General features: G+C 42.8%; 1 protein-coding gene across 2 annotated transcripts in view; it reads left to right on the top strand.

The window, feature by feature from the left end:
- Positions 1–10,720: 10,720 nt before the first annotated feature.
- Positions 10,721–23,680, top strand: part of EPM2A (EPM2A glucan phosphatase, laforin) — a 67,058-nt gene continuing 54,098 nt past the window's right edge. For both annotated transcript variants that reach the window (XM_079779964.1, XM_079779963.1), the window contains exon 1: positions 10,721–13,533. In XM_079779964.1, the coding sequence (XP_079636090.1) occupies positions 13,065–13,533 (469 nt within the window). In that variant the 5' untranslated portion in view covers positions 10,721–13,064. The remainder of the gene's footprint in view (positions 13,534–23,680) is intronic.

Genomic DNA, 23,680 nt, shown 5'->3' with positions numbered 1-23,680 from the left:
TTCCAGATGAAGGCTTCTACTCATCTAGGTTATTCAGTGAACATAATGTAGAGCAGAGATACAGCCAACACCATATGGACATATGATATGAGTGAGATGTAAGCTTTGGGGGTTATAAGTCAGAGATATTTGTTACCAAAGCATAGCCTAATCCTAACGGATACACTTCGTGTTTCAGCCCTTTCCAAAAGGCTACTTGAATTGGGTATATAGAGAAGAGAATATAATGGGGAATGTTTTACAGGCTGGAAGTTGGGAGGGAGGATTCTTCTCAAATCAAGGAATATATGTCTTAGCTGTCCCCTGGCTAGAGAGGCAAAGAACAGCATCCAGATTAATAGGCCCTTGTTGGGTGGGGGGTACTGTCTACCAGGATGGAAAATAACATAGAATGAGGTTAAAATTGCTCTTGAACACATTCAGGCCATACAACTTCTTGGAAAATTCCAAGAGGGGGGACAGTGAGGTTTAAAATGCTGATAATACATGGAACCATTACCTTCAAAGAGTAGAAGATATTCTGAAAAAGCTCTATGCTATATTGTTCACAAAATCAAAATATCACTGACACTTATTTTCTCAAAGCAAATCACTCTTACTGACCATGAATTGTGTATATTCCAGTGGATGTATTATTGACTCTTGAGGTTCCCACAGAGTCAGTCCTTCAAAGAAATGATTGAGGATGAAAACCAGAGAAACAAGTATGTGTCTAATAACTCTTCATGTTGTAGGAATCCAGTTTTGTAGATGAAAACAAATAGATGATAAACTTAAAATATGGTTTTATAAAACAGGTATAATAAACGAAGAGGCTGGAGCACAGAGATGCTTCTGGCTCTTCATAACCCACAGTTCCAAATACAATAGTTCTTTTTGTTAATTTCCTAACTTGGGGTAAGTGGTCAACTAACTATATTAAACTGAGTATTAAAGGTTTTAATCTGGTGAAATAAATTATGTTTTCATTTATTCTATGCAGGAATTTCTAAACTGAATCATAGAATCAATTGTTACTCTACTCTAGACAAAAACTTAATTAAACCACATACTTTTTTTTTTTTTTCAGGTAAACTTAGTGACCCTGCAGTGACTAGTCAGAGATGGACACTTATTGGAAATGAAATATTCTGGAAAAACAATCTTTTCCTCAAAGTGGTAATAAATTACATTTTCTGAAAAGAATGCTTTTCATCTCAAAGGCATTTACTTTAGAAAGCAATCTCATATGCTTAACCTACACTTCGAGAAGTTAGATAACTGAGTGAGATAGTTAAGTGTCCATTGGTCTTGCCATGATTAATATTGTTTGCCTGGTAAGCTTGTGGGTGGTGCACTCATACACTCACTGCTGAATTGATTATAACAATTTATAACGTCCTAATTTCTGCTGTTGTGAAGTAGCATGATTGAGCTCATGTCTCCCTAGTGAACTAAGGTGTATGAAATAGTTCACCTCTTGATTTTAAGTTTGATTTTAATAAGTTAATTAAAGACCCAAGACATTTTTTTCTTTTTTCTTTTTCTATTTTTTCTTTATAGAGTTACCTCAAACTGTGCTATGTGAAACTAAGCTAAAGTGCACAGTCTAAAATGTAATTAAGGCAAAAATACATGTTTGTAATATAATTATGTTAGAAAACCAATTTTTGGGATCCTTATCCTTTGTTACTCTAAAATTACTTTACCTAGGGGGAGAGTAGGTGGGTGGGAGGTAATCAACCAAAGACCTTGTATGCATATATGTATAACCATGGACACAGACAATAGGGTGGTGAAGGCCTGGGGTGGGGGCAGGCTGGAGGGGGTAAATGGGTTGGGGGGGGGAGGGCACATATGTAATACTTTCAACAACAACAAATTTATAATAAAATTACCTTAATCGTGCTCAGAGATTTTCTGCACCTGCTTTTGTCGATGAATTCCCTCACTTGGAATACCAGTGTCCCGTCACCTCCCTCTCTCTGTTTTTATCTATTCTGAGTTCTGTTTGCAAGTCTTTCATGACCTGGTATCAGACCCAACCTGTCCAGGTCTTGTGCTCAGTCCTCTTCTGAGCTTTAGGGTGCCTGTATCTAGTTGTCAGTGATTGCTGTGTGATGAGTAATTTAGTATTGTTAAATATAAAAACATTCTTTTGTGTGTGCTATAATTCAACTATCTCTAGCAATTACGCCATAGACTCTTGTGGGCAAGGATCACATATTTGCAAGTCCAAATCACCTAACCCAATACTGTATAGTTCAAAAGAATGTGTATATTAATTGTCAGATGTGAACTAATTGGCTTTTTTTTTAAGATTTGAAAAAAAATTAAAACATTGTTCTTCCCATCTACCACTGCCAAGTAAGACTCAGTACCCTGGTGTAGGCTAAAGGGAGCAAATTCTCTTCTAGGTTCTTCAGAATCAGGTTTTATGTGCATTTCCCCTTAAAAAGCAGGGGTTCAAAGCTCAAATAACTTAAAGGGGGTCACACCAACTGCTGGAATAGTTCATTTGTTTTGTTTTGAACAACTTTATTGATATGTAATTTATATATCATACAAGTCATCAATTCAAAGTGTATGAGTCAATGATTGTTAGTATATTCACAGATTTATGTAACTATCACCACAAGTCACTTTTAGATAATTTTTAAAACTTCCTTCCAAAATCCCATGCCTTTTACCAGTCACTCCCCATTTCCCCCCAATTTCCCTCTCCCCTTCAACCTGAGGCAAACACTAGTCTACTTTTTATCTTCATGGACTTGCCTGTTCTGGAAATTTCATACAATATTGTATGGAATCATACAATATGCAGTCTTTGGTTACTGGCTTCTTTCACTTAGCATAATATTTTCAAGGCTCAGCATGTTGTAGCATAAGTCAGTACTTCATTCCTTTTTAAGGCTGAATAATATTCCATTGCAAGGATATGCCACATTTTATTGACCCAGGCAACAGTTGGATAGACATTTGAATTGTTTCCAATTTTGGATATTATAAATAACTAGAGGCCCGGTGCATGAAATTTGTGCACAGTGGTGTGTGTCCCTCAGCCCAGCCTGCACCCTCTCCATTCTGGGACCCCTCGAGGGATGTCCGACTGCCCGTTTAGGCCCGATCCTACCGGGATCGGGCCTAAACGGGCAGTCAGACATCCCTCTCACAATCCAGGACTGCTGGCTCCCAACTGCTCGCCTGCCTGCCTTCCTGATTGCCCCTAACTGCTTCTGCCTGCCAGCCTGATCACCCCCTAACCACTCCCCTGCTAGCCTGATTGATGCCTAACTGCTCCCCTGCCAGCCTGATTACCCATAAATACCCTCTCCTGCAGGCCTGGTCACCCCTAACTGCCCTCCCCTGCAGGCCTGGGTCCCCCCCAACTGCCCTTCCCTGCAGGCCCGGTCGCCCCCAACTTCCCTCCTCTGCCGGCCTGGTCACCCCTAACTGCTCTCCCCTTCAGGCTTGATAGCCCCAACTGCCTTTTCTTGCAGGCCAGGTCCCTCCCAACTGCCCTCCCCTGATGGCCATCTTGTGGTGTCCATCTTGTGTCCACATGGGGGCAGCCATCTTTGACCACATGGGGGCAGCCATCTTGTGAGTTGGAGTGACAGTCAATTTGCATATTACTCTTATTAGATAGGACTAGAGGCCCGGTGCACAAAATTCGTGCACGGGTAGGGTCCCTAGGCCTGGCTGGAGATCAGGGATGATCCGGGCTTTCCTTCCCCCAGCTGCCGGCTGCTGGCCAGGGCCTTCCTTCATTCCGTGCTGCCCCCTGGTGGTCAGCGCACATCATAGCAAGTGGTCAAACTCCTGGTCAGTCAAACCCCCGAGGGGACAATTTGCATATTAGCCTTTTATTATACAGGATGTTGCTTTGAGTGGGAACCATGCCAGAGTATGCCAGATGATCAAGGCCAATTAGAGCACAGAGGCCTTGTTCTTAGTATGCTGGATGTCCAAGGCCATGCTGAGTGTAGGAATTTCAATCAGGGTGTCCAAGGACTATACGCAAGGTGCAAGGATGCAGCAATCTAGACTGCACAAAGGTGCCCTTCTATAACCTGAATGATTGATGTCATTATTTGGCAAAAAGCCTCTTGTCTAAGTGGTATTAAAGCATGTTACTGAGGCTGCTGAGATGAGAGGACTCAGATGCGGCTGCTATGTGAAGCTGTGGGTCCAGAGGCAGCGCTGGCTGCTCAGAGAGTAGCTCCTGTGTTGGCGGCTGCTACTACGTAGGAAAGATGTATTGTTACTTAGCTGTGTGTGTGGCTACCTACTGCCTAGGACTGTGCTTTAAAGGACTGTTTTGTCTAGTAGCTCCTTGTTAGCAATGGCTACATGGCCACTGACTACTATAATAAAGACTTTATTATACCCCCACAACTTCTCATGGTTTCTCCGTCTACTACCAGGTGTCCAAGAAGGTCCAGCCCCTGGCAGAGGGGCTTGGACCCAACAGTTGGTGTAGGAGTGCTTCCAACAATGACGCGGTGAACAGAGAATAAAGGAGGAACTGAGTTACCCACAGTTAGTACAGTGAGCAGGGTTTGAGGAGGAACTTGCTCTCACAATTAGTGCTGTAAGCAGGATTTAGGAGTAAGTACTCCAAGAATTAGACCTTGCTCCCACACTTTGAATGTGCAAGTACACGTTTTTATAAGTACATTTTTTAAAAGGACACATGTTTGCATTTCTCATGGAGGAGTGGAATTGCTGGGCCATATAGTAATGTTATGTTTAATCTTCATGAGGAACTGTCACATTGTTTTCCAAAGTGCCTGCACTATTTCACCTTCTCGCCAACAATAAACGAGGGTTCCAGTATCTTCACATCCTTGCTACTTTCTTTTTAATGCTATTTTGAAAAACTAACACAGAAAAACTCTTGGAGTGTGGAAATAAGCAGCAACTTGGCCGCAATTTCAGGGAGGCAGTTTGGGCCTGGTGGAGCCGAGAGCCTCCGGAGCTCAAGCTTATCCAATGGGGAGGCAGCCTCCAGCTCAGCCGACTGCGCCTTTGAAGGTTGTAGCCCCTTCTTGCCAAATCTGGTTTTTCAAAAAAGGTCAGAAATTTGTATATTTGTGTGAAATTATCCAATTTTTATATTTTGGCAACTACTTAAATAAAAGTTCATGTATGCCTGTGGTCTGCTGTTTGTGCCCTCTGCTACAGAGAATACCAGCAGTTTCTTAGATCACAGACGAATGATGTTGTCACAGTGGTTACTTCCGGCAGTTGCTGTTGCTACAAGGCCTCCATCCAACGCAACCCCTCCCTCACCTTATCCCCGTTCCCCATAGGGTGACTTTGTAAATGCTGCAAGCCGTGTGTGTGTGTGTGTGTGTGTGTGTGTGTGTGTGTGTGTGTGTGCGCGCGCGCGCGTGTGCGTGCATGGGTGGTGGCATAGAGAGAATAGTGCCTCCCTCCACTTGGTCTCATTCCTCACTGAAACTGAAGTGAAATGTGTTAGGTCAGGTTAAGAAAACCGTCTCCCTCATCAGAGCCTTCTCTGGCCTCCTTTCAAGACAGGAAGCATTAGAACTTTTGCTTCCCAATTCACTCATCGCTCAGAGTTCCTTGAGCTACACAAGGGTGGTGGCATTTCTGGTCAAGTTCCTGCAGAACTGGGTCTTAGCAGAGCGTGCAGAATCCTCCCCGTGGCTGAGCCCCTGGGCTGTCACTGTCACCATAGCGAATGTACAGAAAGTCTAGGCTACTGTTCTACATCTAGTTTGATGCATTTGTATTTGTCCAGGTTGATACAGATAGTCTGCTAATAGTAATTTTAAGGATCTGTTCCAACGAGTAAACATATTGAGATTTGCCAAACTGTGTCTAAACATTTATTTAAAAACTAGAGGTCCGATGCACAAAATTTGTGCAAGAGTAGGCCTTCCTTTCCCCAGCTGCCAGCACCGGCTTCTCTCTGGCACCCGGGACCCGGGCTTCCCTCACAGCCCCGGCTTGGTCCAGAAGGTCATCCAGTCTAATTAGCATATTACACTTTTATTATTATAGATTTTAAATACATTTGGAGTCAGAGCTTTAGCTTATATAAGGCCTTTGTGGGGCTTGGAGTAGTGAAATATGTCGCCCCTGGGCACTCTCCCCCCCAGGGCTTTATATAGATTTTCCCTGTGGCATGAGGCTTACCAAGGAGCAAGTATTTTTTGGGAAGAAAAAGACCCTCAGAGTAGAAGATTTTGCAAGTGGAGTGTGGGTTCCCTTCAGCCCAGTGCTTCCATGTGGTGCTGAGCTGTGTCCCTGGTTGGACAGGCTATTGGATCAGGCACTCCTGGGTTCGAATCCTGCCTCTGCCATTTATTAGCTGTATGGTCTTAGTTAAATATTCCAAAAACTCAGGTCCTCCTTCTGTTTAACAGAGATGATAACTATGTAATGGAAATAGAGGTGGGAAGGAAAATGGGGGACATCTGTAATACTGTCAACAATAAAAAATATGTTAAAACAATAAAAAATGTAATGGAAATAGGGAGAGGGTTAAATAAGATAAGGTATGTAAGGCAACTAGTACAGCGCCTAGCCCATGGTAAACAGAAGCTGAACAAATGGGAGGCTTTTATTTTTATTACACATTGTTAAGAAAAAATATCCAAAACTTAGAACTAAAGTGTAAGATTGACTGCATATCCCACAGGCTGGAGCGGGGTCCACCAGGCCCACTTGAGAACTGTTTCAGTATCTACAATATTATTCATGCCTGGGCTTATTTTGTGATTTTACTATTGATTAGGGCCCTATCCCCCAAGTTACATATTAAATCTTGTAGGTGTTTATCTGTTATACATGCAAGCGATTTCTGCCTGGTAGAAGAGATAAACTCATGGGTTCCAGTTTCATGGTCCAGTAAGAAATTAATCAGTTTTGTATCTAACCTAGTAATCTCCTATTCGTTCAGGGTCTATATACATTATATTGGGGATTCTTTTTGACCCATCGTTACATTCTGCTGGTTCTCTCATTAATTTACATGAGAGTCATTTTGGGAAACACTCCCTTGACAACACCCACAGTGCATGCTTGGACAAGGACCTAACTTTGAATAAGTGGCTGGTTCCACTAATTAAAATATGGGTACACCTCCTCCTCCTAAACTAGGTCTGCCTTTGCAGAGAGCCCCCACGTTCTCAGTAAGAACTCACGATTTGGGGGAAGCCTAGGGTCTTTACTCAGCTTCTGATTTATCCTTTCTTTGCTGTTGAAGGTCAATGGGTTTCTCCTTTTCCAGTTACCACTGACCTTCACCTTCCTGTCTAGGGGCCTCCTCTTCATTCAACCTTCCACCGGCCTTCCTCTCCCCACCTCAGCCATAAGCACCCAAATCCGTTTATGTTTGAAACTAGTAGCCCACTGCGCGATATCACACACAGTAGGCCGCCCGCTGCTTCCGCAGGAGCCAGCGGGAACCGCAGCACGCCGCCAGGAGCCGTGCTGCTTCCGCGGGAGCCGGGAGGGACCCGCACCGATTCCGCGGGAGCCGGGAGGGACCCGTGCTGCTCCACCGGGAGGCGGGCCGGCTGTCTCCTCTCTGGGCCTGTGCTTGGCTGAGGAGACTGTGGGCCAGCCCCCGTCCCTGTCCACTCCAGCTCCGGGGGCCCGTCCCAGGCCGCTCATGCTGCCTGTTCTCCGCGGCCGCCCCTCCCTCCCGGAACTGGGGGACTCCGGCGGGGCTGAGCGCTGCCATCTTGTGGCTATGGGTGCCGCCATCTTTGTGATGGAGTGACAGTTAATTTGCATATTACCCTTTTATTAGATAGGATACCTTTAATATAAACACATTTAATGGTCAGGAAAAAGAAGCAAAGGGCAAATTACAGAGTGTTCAAATTCTTAAAAAGCACCCTCAGGCTTGCCTCCTCCTCTCTCCCCTCCCCTGCCTCAGTCTTCATTCTCCATTTCAGTATAAATGAGCCAGCTCTGCTTTCAGCTAACCTCTTTTCTCTTTATCAAACTCTTTGAAAGTTCCCTTGGGAGTTTCAAATCATCCCTTCCAGCCAACCACTCTTTTGTTCCTAGGGGTTGAGCTATCAAGCCCTCCACCCTTGTTGAGAAAGGTGTTAACTAGCCTGCCATTCAAGTTACCCCTGACCTTGAGGATCTTTTTACATCTGAAGGAAGCTCTAAGCTGGCATCTCTAACCTTGAGGTCCAGCCACCTGGCTTGGCCCTCTACTTGCCCTAGGAAAAGTCAGTTGAGGTCATTGCCTAACAGAACCCAGGCTCCATGGGCTTGGTGAGTAGAGGTTTTCAGTTGAGAAGTATGGGAAGAGTGTGTGGGTTTTACAATGCTGACGGTGGGGTGGGATGTGAGAGGGAAGGGGCAGGTCTGTGCTTTTGAAAAGGCATATTCCTCAGGGTTTTTTTTTTAATACTTGGAGCATTTTTAAAATTAATATTTTTATTGTAGAAATTACAGAGCAAGAAGCATGACAAAACTGGCTGTTGGCCATGACTGGAAAGGCAGTGCTTTTCTATGCCGGGATGCAGTGGGAAGCAGAATCACTGGAATCTCCGGGAGATAAGAGATTTGTATATGCACCCAAAAGGACATGAATTGTTTACATAGTTGAGAAATGTTGTGGGGTTTTTGGATAAAGCCTTGGTCCAGCTCAAATCCTTCTACTGCTCCAGATTCTTAAAGGGATTTCAAGTAGCCTAACTTACAGTTTTCCAACCCAGAAAAGTCAGTTACAATGTACAAAAGTTTCTAAGCTGTAATCAAATTCTCTCTGGAAGGTTCTGTTTGCTTTTTTTTTTTTTTAAGCTACAAAATGGGAAATAGTGACACATATGTGACACATTAAATGCTCAGATATGTTCTGACAAGTAATAAACGAATAGTTATGATAGTCCCTGAACTATGTGGATGAAATGTGGTTTGTATCAGTGAATATGTGTATACATACACAATATTATAAGGAAAAATTTATGACAACCCTCTGACTAGTGAAAGATTGTTTCAGAAAAACATAAATCACAAGGGAGCCAAGTAACAGCTTTCCCTGAGGGGCCTTCAAAACATTAACATTTGAATTGGATCCTGAAACTCTAAATTTGAATTTATGACCCATTCTTCAACAAGCATTGTAGTTATGTATAAGATAGCACTATAGAAATGAAATTTAATGAAAGAAATGGGTTTGGTGTTTTAAAAATATTACTAGAATTGTGACTCTACTGATCTGACTCTTGCTTTAAACTCAACTGTCCTTATAGCATCAAGAATCTGACCTCAGATCGATTTCAGAAATAATCATTTTTATGAAGTATCATGAGAATACTCACATGGAGAATTCAACTAGGAAAAAGAACTGGACATAACACAGCTTAGTAACTAGAAAATTATTCACCTTGGCTTCTTAAATTTGTATTTCCATTACCAACAAGATAGGCATATAGGGGCATAAAATGACCATTTTCTAGGACCTAACCCAAATCCGTTCTAAATATTAAGATACTTATGTCTTTATAGATTCATCGATCAGTTTAGAATACCACTTATGATTCATCTGTTCCATCATTCCTAAGGATGGAGTTAATTACAGGAAATAATTATAGGAAGTTCATTGTTTATTTAGAGCTAATGAAGAGTAACTTATTTAAATATGCAGGGATTTAATTGCATTCTGTAATGCTTTTCCTTATCAGGAATCAAATTATGTATATTACATATGTAATTACATGTATTGTACATATTTTAACTATAAACTGAATGAATGACTTATAGCACTTATAGCTCTGTCCCTTCCTTGTTGTGGCCTATTTATTGGACCTTTCTGTGCAAGTTCCCTCATCACATTTAAAATTGGGAATAACAATAGTAATTACCTCTGAATTGGTGAGATAATTACATAAGATAATATGAGTATAAAAAACACATAACAAGGCTCAATGGCTGTTACCATTTTCATGGTTAACAAATTCAAATGATTGATAAAATATGAAATATGCCCTTTAATCTGTATTTTGGACTTGTTCTCCTTTCTAGTTGTATTTTATTTAATGTACAATGTAGCCATCACGTTTGTACTATATTTAAATCATGTCATAAAATACGTTGTTACATACTTTGTTTAGGTGCTTAAAAGGGCTACTTCCAACTGTTAAAGTTACTCAGCTGCTTTGTAAGGAGAGAGGAGGAATAATGCCTGTTGAACAAATATATTGTTTTCTATTTTTGTTACTGTCTTATCTATAGAATGGTGTGAAATAAGTTTAAAAAATGGAACTAGAGGGTAAAATGGAAAATCTCAGTTATGTGCCCCCAGGGACACAAAACGTAAGGACTGTGAGACTGATTTCCTATGAAATCCTGACTTACAGAAAACTGATAATATTGGACTTCTCTTAAATGATAGGGAATTGGTCAGTGGTTACCTCATATTAACCTTGGGAAATTTTGCTTATGGTTTCCCAAGACATGAACAAGAAATGACCCAGGTCAGGTTGATCTTGTAAAATAAGATGAATTGAGTGTTGTTTGTATGACTGGACTGTATTTGTCTGCTCAGGAAATTTTCAAAGCTGGTCCTTTTTTTTTTTATGTTAACAGACTCTAACTGAACTCTCCCCCTTTCCATTCCCTGCCCATAAATACAGCCAACCCCAAACCCTCAACAGACTTGACTATAGCTTTTCCTTAATAAACTCCTTTATTTTGCAATTCCTTATTAAACTCACATTTTTTCGACAATTTCGAGCTTGCCTCAGTTTACCTCTGTAGGCTGACAATGGACAGTTCTCACTTTGAAAGAGCCGGTGGGAGTAATGCCATCTGGAAAGTACATAAGAGACCGCAGTCTTTCTTCAACAAGGAAGTCCTCAGCTGTCAGCTCCTGGTGTTCTTGCATGGCCACATGACTCCTAGTTTCCTAAAATTAGTCTAAGAATATTCTGTATTCTGTAAGAGCAATGAATAAACAGACTCACATGCCACTGTGATTTAACGTCTGCTTTGCTAATGAATCAGCCATGTTTGGCCAGCCTTGCTGTCATCACATTTTTCTTTGTGTTTATCCTTAAGCTTAGCAACCAACCAAACATTGAGTGGAATACCAATATTGAAGAGTAAAACGTATTATGAATTTACTAATTGTTCTACAGAGAGACTGAGTTTGTATGGTTTACTTTTTTGTACTTTCCCTTGTACTCATGGTATTCTGAATGCAGGACATTTTGGCTTTCTTTTGCTATTCACAAGTTTTCAAATACTGGTAAACTATATGTCTCCAGTTCACAGAAGAGACTGTTATTTGTTTGTGAAAATACAATTGTAAGGACACAAGGACAATTTTATTAAAGGATCAAAAAGTAACAAATATGCCCAGCTCACTGGTTGAGCATTGACCTATGAACCAGGAGGTCACGGTTCAATTCCCAGGCATACATGTGTCTGGGTTGCAGGCTCGATCTACAGTGTGGGGCGTGCAGGAGGCAGCTGATCAATGATTCTTTCTCATCATTGATGTTTCTGTCTCTCTGAAATCAATAAAAATATATTTTAAAAACAGGACATTTGGTTTACCTTATGGCAGTGACAAAAATAAAGCCCCGCCTCACAGGCAAATAGTTTTCTTTTTAACCAAATAGTTAAAACCTGTATTTCTTAACATAAAAATGTTTTAAGTTGAAAAAAATAGTGCTGATTTTTACTGAAAGGAAGTTTTCAACAAAAGGTTCTATTTTTATGCCATTTAAAAATTATGAATGCCATATATTTATAATCACAGAATGAGTTTTTGTTTTGTTTTCCTTTGGGAAGGTAAAACAAACCCATTTTACACATATTAAACTAATATAATTTAAAAAAAAAGAAAGTGATCATGTTTTATTTCAGGCATTGAATTGGACTAGGCAAGGGAAAATACTGTTTATGCATCAGCTCTGTGTCTAAATGATGCCTCTTCTACCAATGACAGAACCTTTAGGATTGGCAGGGTCTTTCAAGATTATTTTATACCTGCATTTTGTGGTGGGCAGTTAGACAGACATGAGCTAGGACGATGGGCTAGGTACAGAAGGTCACCAGGGTGTAAAGCCCCAGGTGCCTAGCAAGGGACAAACTATTGTTGGGTGGGACCTCACCCTAGGGTGACTTTTTCCTCCCCTAGCATATCGCTGGTGGTGCAGTTTGGACCCCCTGACCTTTCCTCCCTAGAGATAACATCTATGTCTCAGTTGTATTTCAGCTCCAGGTCTAGAAAAGCAGTAAAATCAGACCAGAGACCCCCCCACGGTTGCCCTCAGGGCCAGCTGCATTGAATAATGACCGCCCCCCTACCCAGAGTGGGCCAATCAGTCAGGGGAGACCACAACCCTGAATGGACACACTGTGGAGAACTGCTGAATATTCTATTGGAATCTTCCCCTGGGACCTCCCTAAAATCTGCATCCTTAAACCCTTAGAACAGAGGACCCAGTGCCACCCAGCGTGCTCACCCTCCCAGGAGCACCCCCAGCCTTTCTCTGCCCCTCCCCAAGGCAGGTTACCATTAGCTTCCTCACTCCCCAGCTCTAAGCACCCTCCCTTTACTTCTATAACTTGTTTCCTAAGCCCATTTTTCTTCTAGGAATCACTTCTTCTACCTCTGTGATTTACCAAATAAACGTTATTTTACAGTTTGGGTCTTGGGTCTGAATTCTTTCCTAGCCAGAACCCAAGTCCCGAGGTTGCTGAACCCAGGTTTGGTCTGACCCCACCTAAAGAGCCCGAGGGCGGGGGGGGGGGGGGGCGGTAAGTGGCCAGGGTAGGGTGCCAAGCTCTCCGGCGACCGGCCCAGGATCTGCCCCCCACTTCAGTATCAGGGAGGCTGCTTTCTATGTGCCATTCCCTTTCCCTTTAGGAACCTCATAAAGATAATTCCCAGTGTTTTGAAAGATGACTGCAAAACCGCAGGGCGTATCAGAGGTTTTCTTTCCTCCCTTTCCGAACCCCCTTTCCTTTCCCCTTTCTTACTGTCTCTGCGTGCCCAGCCCGCTTCTACGGGACGGGCGGGTGGTGGCTCCCGCTGACCCCCTTCCCCGGCCTCGGATCTGCTCCCGGGCCGCGTGATGCCGCCCAAAAAGGTGCAGCCGCGCCCGTGTTCCCGCCGGGGCCGGGCCTCTCGCGTGCAGGCCCCGCGCGCCGCCGCCCAATCGCCGGCCGCCTCGCGCTCCGGCCGGTCTGCCACCCGGGGACGCCGGGGACGCCGGGCACCGGGCTCCAGGCCACCCGCCGCCATGCGATTCCGGTTCGGGGTGGTGGTGCCGCCCGTGGGGGCGGGCGCCGGGCCGGAGCTGCTGGTCGTGGGGTCGCGGCCGGAGCTGGGGCGCTGGGAGCCGCGCGGGGCGGTGCGCATGAGGCCGGCGGGCGCGGCGGCGGGCGCGGGGGCGCAGGCGCTGCGGGAGCCGGGCCTGTGGCTCGGGGAGGTGGAGCTGGCGCCGGAGGAGGCGGCGCAAGACGGGGTGGAGCCGGGCCGCGTGGACCGGTTCTGGTACAAGTTCCTGAAGAGGGAGCCCGGAGGAGAGCTCTCCTGGGAAGGTACGGGGAGCTGGCGCCCGCCCCGAGCGCGGAGCGGGGACCCCGGCGGGCACCCGGCCCCGGCGGCCCCAGAGTCCCCGTTGCGATCCTTCTGGGAGCCTTGCCCGACGCTTGGCTTCCGAAGCCGCCCCCTGTCTGCTGGCCGAACTCTCCGCCGGCCGCGACCGCGGCCCCACACCGGGCCCTAGGTTTTTGCTGTGTCCTCGTCAGCGCCCCCTCTCTGGGGTCTTTTTTTTTTTTTTAATTGTTGACTGTCGTACAGATGCCTCCCATTTTCTCTTTTTGCCCCCCCCCCCCCGCCACCACCCCCCTTCCCGCCCTACCCCAGGTCTTCCCCATGGTATTGTCTGTGTCCGTTCGGCTCTTGGGTCTTTGAGCCTCTGACCGCTTCCCTGCACACCCAGTGCCCAGTTCATTTCCAGTCCATTGCCCAGGTCACCCAGCATCGCCGGCGGTTTCCTCCGCTCCAGGCACCAGGCCCCGCCCCACCCTCGGGGTCCCCCCTGCGCCGAGTCCCTGGACTGCCAGGGAGCCCCTCCGCTCAAGGGTTCATGCCTCCATGTGCCTCAATTGTTGTGCTCTCATTTTCTTGCCTTAGTTCACTAAAAAAGGACCCAACCGGTGAAGCCAGCCATTTCACCATCCTAGACTGCAACGTGCCAATTACAGTATGATTTCCCCCCCTTAGGTTTGAGTTTTTCCTCTTCTTGGATTAATTTGATCCCAAATACATGACAGTTGAGGCATGCTCTGATTTCTTGAAATATAAAAGCAATAATGCTGGTAGTAAAAAAAAAAAATCAAATAAATTCACAGGGTAAAAAAACTGTTTGCTCTTCACATCTTAAACCCACCCACTCATATGTATGTGTGGGTGTATATATTACCTTTTAGGGTTATTCGATATAGATGTGTCTCGTTTTTTAAATGGCATCAAAATATTCTGCATGTACCAATGTGCATTTAAGTGCCCCCCCCCCCCCCCGCCCCCGCTCTGTTATAAACAGTAATAGCCTAGTTGAAAATCCGTGTATAGAGTTACCTTTGAGCATTTGGCAAGTGTTTCTGTAGGGGAGATTCTGAGAAATGAAATCCAAGTGTAGCCCTAGTTTACATTTCAACGAGGACTGCCAAATTCTACCCTGAAAGGGTTTCCCCAATGTAGACCCCTGCCAGTGATGTGAATTTACACAGCCCTTTCTTTAAATGAAATGGGTGAGGTGAAGGATTGGAGTGTGTGATACTCAATAGATATCTACAGCCAATGAAATGAAGGTCTTTTTAGAAGTTTATATGACAAAGATAAAAGATAGGCCATTTAGACCATAATGATGTGGAAACAGACTCAGCAAAGATGAGTATTCTGTAATATGCGATATGTTATCTTGTGCCTCTTTTTGTACCCCACGGGGTTACATGGGCTGGTGGCACTTACTGTCCTTCTGCATTTTTATGTCAGAGGTGAAAGTCTCCCTCTTCAGTTTTTTTGCCCTTTTTTTTTTTTTTTTACAGTACTATCATTATTAATAGTAGTGTGTACTTATTGTTTATAATGAAATAAGATCTAATATTTTTAATAAAAATTAAAATGGAAAAAACAGAAATCATCCCAGACCCCCCTCCTTTTCTATTTTTAGCTTTTCTGATTTTCCTCCCAAAGTTTTGAATAATTTGTTTATACTGCTATTTCTTTGTTGTTGTTTTTAAATTTTTTAAATTGATTTTTTAGAAAGAGGAAGGGAGAGAGGGAGAAAGAGAAAAAGATCGATGTGAGAGTGAAACATTGATTGGCTGCCTCCTGCATGACCCCTACTGGGGGTTGTCCACAACTGGGGCATGTGCCCTGACTGGGAATTGAACTGGCAATCTTTCAGTGCCCGGGAGGATGCCCAATCAACTCAGACACAACGACCGGGCAATACTGCTATTTCTTTTATTCTTTTTTTTTAAAAATATATTTTATTGATTTTTTACAGAGAGGAAGAGAGAGGGATAGAGAGTTAGAAACATCGATGAGAGAGAAACATCGATCAGCTGCCTCTTGCACACCCCCTACTGGGGATGTGCCCGCAACCAAGGTATATGCCCTTGACCGGAATCGAACCTGGGACCCTTGAGTCCGCAGGCTGACGCTCTATCCACTGAGCCAAACCGGTTTCGGCAATACTGCTATTTCTTGATGTAGCAACTTTAACTTATGTTTTTAGATTTTTTTCTGAGTTACCATATGAGATATATATATTTAAAATATATTTCTTTATTGATTTCAGAGAGGAAGGAAGAGGGAGAGAGAGATAGAAACATCAATGATGAGAGAGAATCATTGATCGGCTGCCTCCTGCACCCCCCCCCCCCCCCCCCCCCACTGGGGATCAAGCCTGCAACCCAGGCATGTGCCCTTGGCCGAAATCGAACCTGGGACCCTTCAGTCCGCAGGCCAACATTCTGTCCACTGAGCCAAACCGACTAGAGCAAGTTATATATATATTTTAATTAAAATTAGACAATATCTAGTGACAGTTGATGTATACCCATAAAATCAATCACGATACTTGCTATGAAATATGAGGAACTTAGCTAAGTTCATTATCTCTCTCCCCCTGCTGATTTTTATATTATTTTAAATTATATATAAATATTATACAAACGTATAATATATAACATGTATTTTTAAAGTTTTATGTAATTTAAATTCTGTTTTATAAGTGTTAGTATGGCATCCTGCTGTAGATTGATAGATTGATTCTAAGAACTGTAAGTTAAAGAGCATTATGAGGAGGTGTAGGCAGTGTTTAGGTAGGAGCAGGTATTCTGGAACCAGAAGGCTGGGGTTCACTAACTAGTGGGTGACCTTGGGAAAGTCACTTAGGACTAAATTGGCTAATAAATGTAAAGGACTTAGAGTAGTATGTATTTTAAGTAAGTGTTGTTGTTCTTACTATTATGATTAAGAAATATTGTAGAACCAAGTAGTTCAAATAGACTGATAGAAAAGGAAATATAATTCTGTGTCATAGAAACTGTGCCACGAGAGCAAAAAAAAAATCTTTTTTTTTTTTAATATTATAAATCATGCTCAAATTTTACCTAAAATGACACCAGAATTTGTTTTAATTCATATTTGGATGGTAATGTTCTTCAACTTGTTTTAAAAATTCTAGTTAAATTTTTAAACAGGGGAAGCACACAGATCCTCAAAATTTTCTAGCTTGACTGCACTATTTAATGAATGCAAATTGCTTACTTTTTGAGAACATTTTTTCCTAAAAAGATTGGGTAATTCCTCTTCTAATTTTCACTAATATGTAGCTTCCTGAGCACAGTTATCTGGGACTTTTTAAAAAAAATTGAATTACTGTGTTATTTGCATTGTTTTGGATTCCACATCTTCCTCTTTCTTGTATATATGGGTCATTTTGTTGGATTGTGTTTTCAAATAATTTTCAAGAAACAGTAAATGGAAGATAAAATATCTGAGTCCTCAAATACCTGAAAATGTGTTTGTTTTGCTCTTACACTTGATTTATCATTTGGTAAATATTCTAGTCTCAAAATAATTTTCTGTTTGATGGCTTTGCCTTTATACTTTCTAGCACCCATTATAGTTGATAATTCGAATATCAAAATAAGCTCATTTCCATGTAGGCAATCTGCATTTTTTTTCTTCTTCTTTTGAAGCTTTTAACCTTTTCCTTACATTATTTTTTTCTTTTACTATAGGCCTGTGTTACCAGGATGTATCTGAGGGTGTTGTGTGTGTATGTCTTGTTAGCTCATTTATTTTCTACTAGAGGCCCAGTGCACAAAATTCATGCATGGGGGGCGGGGGTGTTGTCCCTCAGCCCAGCCTGCACCCTCTCCAATTTGGGATCCCTCTCACAATCCGGGACTGCTGGCTCCTAACCACTCGCCTGCCTGATTGATGCCTAACTGCTCCCCTGCTGGCATGATCATCCCCAATTGCCCTCCCCTGCTGGCCCGATCGCCCCCAACTGCCTTCCCCTGTGGGGCTAAGGGGACTGGGGGACTCTGGCTGGATGAGGCAGGGCTGAGGGGACTGGGGGATTTGGCTGGATGAGGTGGGGCTGAGGGGACTGGGCACCGCCATCTTGTGGCTGTGGGTGCCGCCATCTTGTGAGGGCGTGGCAGTCAATTAGCATATTCCCTCTTTATTGGCTTGGGTGCCACCATCTTGTGAGGGTGTGATGATCAATTAGCATATTCCCTCTTTATTAGATAGGATTGCTGAGTAATATTACATGGTATGGATGCACCACAGTTTGTTTACCCATTTATCTATCAAAGGACTTGGCTACTTCCAGGTTTTGGTGATTATGAATAAAGCTACTTTAAACATTGATATGCAAGGTTTTTTTTTTTTTTTTTTTTTTTTTTTTTTTTGTGTGTGTGTGGAGACACAAGTCATTCAGAGTGCCATAGCATTTTTTAAATCCTATTCCTGACAGCTATGAATGAGAGTTCCTGCTCTTCCATGGTCTCATCAACAATTGGTATTGTTTGTTTTTTGGATATTAATTATTCTAATAGGATGTGTTGTGGTATCTCATTGTTTTAATTTGCAATTGCCTAATGATAACGTTGAACATCTTTTCATATGCTTAATTGCCATCAGTATATCTTCTTCAATATACTGATATTATATCTTAGTGTCTACTCAGATCTTTTCTCCATTTTTAAATTGGGTTGTTTGTTTTCTTATTGATGACTTTTAAGAATTCTTTATATATAACTTCTTAAGAGATATGTGATTTGCAAATATTTCCTCCCAGTCTGACTTGTCTTTTCATTGTCTTAACAGTGTCTTTCTCGATGCACAACTTTTAATTTTAGTAAAGTTCAGGTTATTAATTTCTACTTTCATGGATTGTGCTTTTGGTTTTGATTTAGGTGACCCCCAAATCCAAGTTCACCTAAATTTTCTCCTATGTTATTTTCTAGAAGGTTTATAGTTTTACATTAGGTATAGAATCATTTTTGTGTTAATTTTTTAATGTGTGGTGTAAGGTCTGCATCTTTTTTTTTTTTTTTTTTTGTATACAGACATCCAATTGTTCCAGTAACATTTATTGAAAATATGATTCTTTCTTTTTTGAATTGCCTTTATAAATAACTAGAAGCCCAGTGCACGAAATTCGTGCACGACGGGGGGTTGTCCCTCAGCCCAGCCTGTACCCTCTCCAATCTGGGACTCCTGGAGGGATGTCCGACTGCCCCTTTACACCAGGATCGGGCCTAAACGGGCAGTCGGACATCCCTCTCACAATCCAGGACTGCTGGCTCCCAACTGTTTGCCTGCCTGCCTTCCTGATTGCCCCTAACCGCTTCTGCCTGCCAGCCTGATCAACCCCTAACCACTCCGCTGCCAGCCTGGTTGATGCTTAACTGCTCCCCTGCCAGCCTGTTTGCCCCCAACTTCCCTCCTCTGCCAGCCTGGTCACCCCTAACTGCCCTCTCCTGCAGGGTTGATCACCTCCAACTGCCCTCCCTTGCAAACCTGGTCCCTCTCAACTGCCCTCCCTTGCAGGCCTGGTCCCTCACAACTGCCCTCCCTTGCAGGCCGGGTGCCTCCCAACTGCCCTCCTGCTGGCCATCTTGTAGTGGCCATCTTGTGTCCACATGGGGGCAGGATCTTTGACCACATGGAGGCAGCTATATTGTGTGTTGCAGTGATGATCAATCTGTACATTACTCTTTTATTAGATAGGATAGAGGCCTGGTACAGGGGTGGGGGCCAGCTGGTTTGCCCTGAAGGATGTCCTGGATTAGGTTGGGGTTCCCTTGGGGTGTGGGGCAGCCTGAGCGAGGGGCCTGTGGTGGTTTGCAGGCCAGCCACACACCCTGGCGACCCAAGAGGAGTCCCTGGTATCTGGAATTTATTTTCCTTCTACAATTGAAACTTTGTAGCCTGGAGTGGAGCCAAGCCTGCTGTTCCCTCTGGGGTGGCAGCCATTTCTGTGGCAGTTAATTCACCTTCTACAATTGAAACTTTGTAGCCTTAAGCGGGTGAGCCCGGCCAGGGTGTGCGGAAAGCTTTGCTTCCCCTGTTGCCGGCGGCAACCCTGGCCTGCTCTCTCAAGCTCCATTCTGCCGCCATTTGTTTGAATTTGTTTACCTTCTATAATTGAAACTTTGTAGCTTGAGTGGAGGCTTAGGCCTGCAACGGCTATGGAAAGCTTGGCTTCCTCTGTTACCTGGGAAACCTTGCTCTCTGTGGCTATAGCCATCTTGGATTGGGGTTAATTTGCATACTCGCCCTGATTGGCTGGTGGGTGTGGCTTGGCTAGTGAGCGTGGCTTATGTACCGGAGTGATGATTAATTTGCATATTACCATTTTATTAGAGAGGATGAGTTGACTATGTTTGCCTTGCATGGGTCTATTTCTGGGCTCTCCACTGATCACTGTGTCTATTTTTCACCAATAGCACACTGTGTTGATTAGTGTAGCAAGATACTAATCTTGAAATAATGGAATATGACTTGTTCTCCAACTTTGTTCTTCTTCAGTATTATATTGACTCTTCTTGGTTCTTTGCCTTTTCATATACATTTTAAAATCAGTTTGTTGCTATCTATAAAATAGCTTACTATGATTTTGATTGGGATTGCATTGACTCTATAGATCAAGTGTACAAGAATTGACATCTTATAAATATTGAATCTTTTAATCACTGAACATGGATTATATCTCTATTTAATTAGGTCTTTCATTAGGGTTTTGTACTTTTCCACATACAGATCCTGTATATGTTTTGTTAGATTTATATATACGTTTTTTTTAAATGTATTTTTTTTTTTTTTTTTATATTTTAGAGAGAGTGGAAAGGAGAGGGAGAAAGAGATAGAAACATCGATGAGAAACATCAATCAGCCACTTCCTGCATGCCCCCTACTGGGGATCTAGCCGGAAACCCAGGCATGTGCCCTGACCAGTAATCAAAATGGTGACCACTTGGTGCATGGGATGATGCTTAACCCACTGAGAAGTACTGGCCAGATTATACATAAGGTTTTTTTTGGTGCTATTTTACATAGTATATATTTTTTAATTTTAGTTTTAAATTTCAATTGTTTATTGCTGGTATACAGGAAAGAAATTAACTTTTACCTCTATTGATTTTTGTTTGGATGCTGGACATTTTAGTTTTACATTGTTTCAGAGAGTATGGTTTTTCCCCTCCCCCAGCAGTTGTTTGTGGATTTGCCAGAGAGTTAATGGGATCTAAAATGTAAATTTTGCTACTTTTAGATGACTTGTTCATGTCCCCTAGAAGCAGAAGGAGGTTTTAATTTTAGGAAAAATTAAAATATTGTTGCATGATTATATGGTGGGGAGGGAGAAAAGTTACAAAACTCTTTTTTTCCAAAAGGTGGTGGAGCAAGTACAGTCTTAAAAATGTTCCTTGGACCTTCTATGGAGACAAAATAATGAGGTGGATAAGGCACACAAGTATAACATTCTATGGTGTTTAGGGAAATAGAAACACATACGGTAGAAATTTTATGTTTCATTAAATATGTTTCTTTGTGTAATGGTAATGCTCATGAGTGTTTGAGATTTGAGAATGAATGAGAAAAAGACTTATAATTTGGATCTGTAGAAAGCCAGAGAATGGATAACTTAACGAGATAAGGGAAGTCTGAGGAGATTTCAGCTTTCTGGGAAAGAGACAAGTTCCTCTAGCAGGTCAGGTTTGACTAGCCAGAGCAGGGGTCCTCAAACTTTTTAAACGGGGGGGCCAGTTCACTGTCCCTCAGACCGTTGGAGGGCTGGACTATAGTTTAAAAAAAACTATGAACAAATTCCTATGCACACTGCACATATCTTATTTTGAAGTAAAAAAACAAAACGGCAAAAACACCCACATGTGGCCCGCGGGCCGTAGTTTGAGGACGCCTGAGCCAGAGCTTCTGTTACAGTAAGCTCATTAGTGTTCTTTTATTCCAACACCATCAAAAAATTGAAACTTTTGTTACCTGGAAAATTTTCTCAGTTTTCTGCTCTGATGGTGGGACCCTGGGCCACGCCCAGCTAGCTCAGGTCTGCGGAACAGGCAGCATACACCAGAGTGAAAAGTTTAATATTTTCAATTCCATGACCTTCATGTTTTTAAATGTTAAATCATAATGTCACATTAGCATAGAGCTTTATTCTGAATTTTAGCTAATTAAATCCTAGGGAATCAGAGGAATGGCTACTATAAAATCAGTTTCTTTTTCAGTTTAGTTGCAGAAGGATCTCAGCTGTTTCCAAGAGCAAAGAGAATTTTTATTGTCATTTGATCTCTTATTGCCGTCATTTCTGGATGTTTTATTTGTAGATCTTATGAACTGTTTGTACCTTTGGAAAATGTTAATGGAACATGTACAGTCATGTCTTTTGTCATAAATTACCAATATATGACCTTATTTTTTGAAATTTTAGTTTAGTTTTATTTTTCTATCACCATTTATACCCTCTATGCCCTCCTCCACCCTCACCTCTACTCCCCCCCACCAATCACCATAGTATTGTCCATGTCCATGAGTTCTCTCTTTTTCTCATTTTGTCTTCAGCAGAGCTAGAATCAAAGCCATTGCCCAGAGTTTCTGCTCCATATGAAAGTCCAGTCCAGCATCTGGCTAGGTTAGCTGGGTTCCCAGCTGCAGTCCATTGCGTGCAGGGTTTGCATTGCTGTGGGCCATGGGGCTGCTTAAGGCCACATGGCTATGAAGAAGGAAGAGGCAGGTGCACAGGCCAGTGGGGGTCATGGAGCAAGAGGGAGAACAAGAACAAGAGCAAACAAGAGAGAACAAGAGCAAGAGAGAGGGAACTTTTTGTCTGGGGATTTAAACTCTCCAAGATTTTGCACACTTCTGATGGGTTCCACCCCCTAGCCAATCCATTGTTCCCCAGGCTAGACTGACAGGCAAGCATCTCCCCTGTGCCACCCCGACTTCTGTGCATGTTCATGTCTCCCCATGCTCCCCCTGAAATACAATCCACTACAGGAGGTGGGAAGGGAAGAGTGTTAATCCCCTTAGAGGGACAATGTTGTGGTTCCCTGGGGTGTGAAGCTGTAGCTTCCTGGTGGAACAAACAGGCCTCTTCTTCCCAGCTGGATATGCTCAACAATGCCTGACTTCCCCCTTTGCTTTCTTTCCTTTTTAAAATATTAATAATTGGCTAATTACGACGATAACAATAGGGCAATTCTATGCTATTGAGGAAGTTTACCTTCTGAGGAAGTGCCAAACTGTTTTGACAAATTGCACCATTTTAATTTCCCACCAACGGTGTATGACAGCTTCAGTTTTTCCACAGCCTTGATAACGCCTGTTATTGTCTGTATTTTTTATTTTTGCCAACCCAGGGAGTGTGAAGTGGTATCTTGTTTTTGTGTTTCCCTAATGACTGATGATGTTGACTGTTTTTTTCATGTGCTTATTGGCCATATGTTAGTCAGTAGATACACACACGTGTGTGCATGTTCTTGGAGAAATGTTTATTTGCATGTGCTGCCCATTTTTAATTGGCTTATTTGTTTCTCAGTTATTGAGTTGTAAGAGTCCATGTTTTCTAAAAATCATGGGCAGGTCACATTAATACAGATAATCCTTGTATGGGCAACAGGAAACCATAGGGTAAGCAGCTGACACACCTAATTGGACTGAACATTGGAGCTTTTACTTTGAAATGCATGAGTTGGTTTTGTATAGAGCTTCACTTTTTTGGTAAACAAATAAGGCAGTATGGTTCAATGCTGATTTAATGGAATTAGCTGTTGGCACATTTATCCTTCCTTCACCAACTCTAATATTACCAAGTTCATCTTCCTGTACATTACCATTAAGTGTAAGTGCTCTTTGCCCTCTTCCCTCAGATCACCTCTTATCTCAAGCTACCTTTCTTCTTTGGAAGTCCTCCTTTAGTCCTGTAAGGATATAGCTTTAGCTCTAATCTCTTTTTCTCGGCTCCAGACTCATACATCCTGTTGTCTGTAAGACTTTTTCTTCTGGATTTCCATTAAGTACTTTAAATTTAATATATCCAAACTTCAACTTATGAACAACCTTTTTCTGTGCTCCTGATTCAAAGACACCATAGCTCAGTCACTCACATGTATGGAAACATATGAACTTCTTAAG

Source organism: Cnephaeus nilssonii (assembly GCF_951640355.1).
Source record: "Cnephaeus nilssonii genome assembly, chromosome: 9".
NCBI classification, from domain to species: Eukaryota; Metazoa; Chordata; class Mammalia; order Chiroptera; family Vespertilionidae; genus Cnephaeus; species Cnephaeus nilssonii.
The sequence above is the reverse complement of the archived record's forward strand: the minus strand, read 5'-3'. Positions and strand labels throughout refer to the sequence as shown.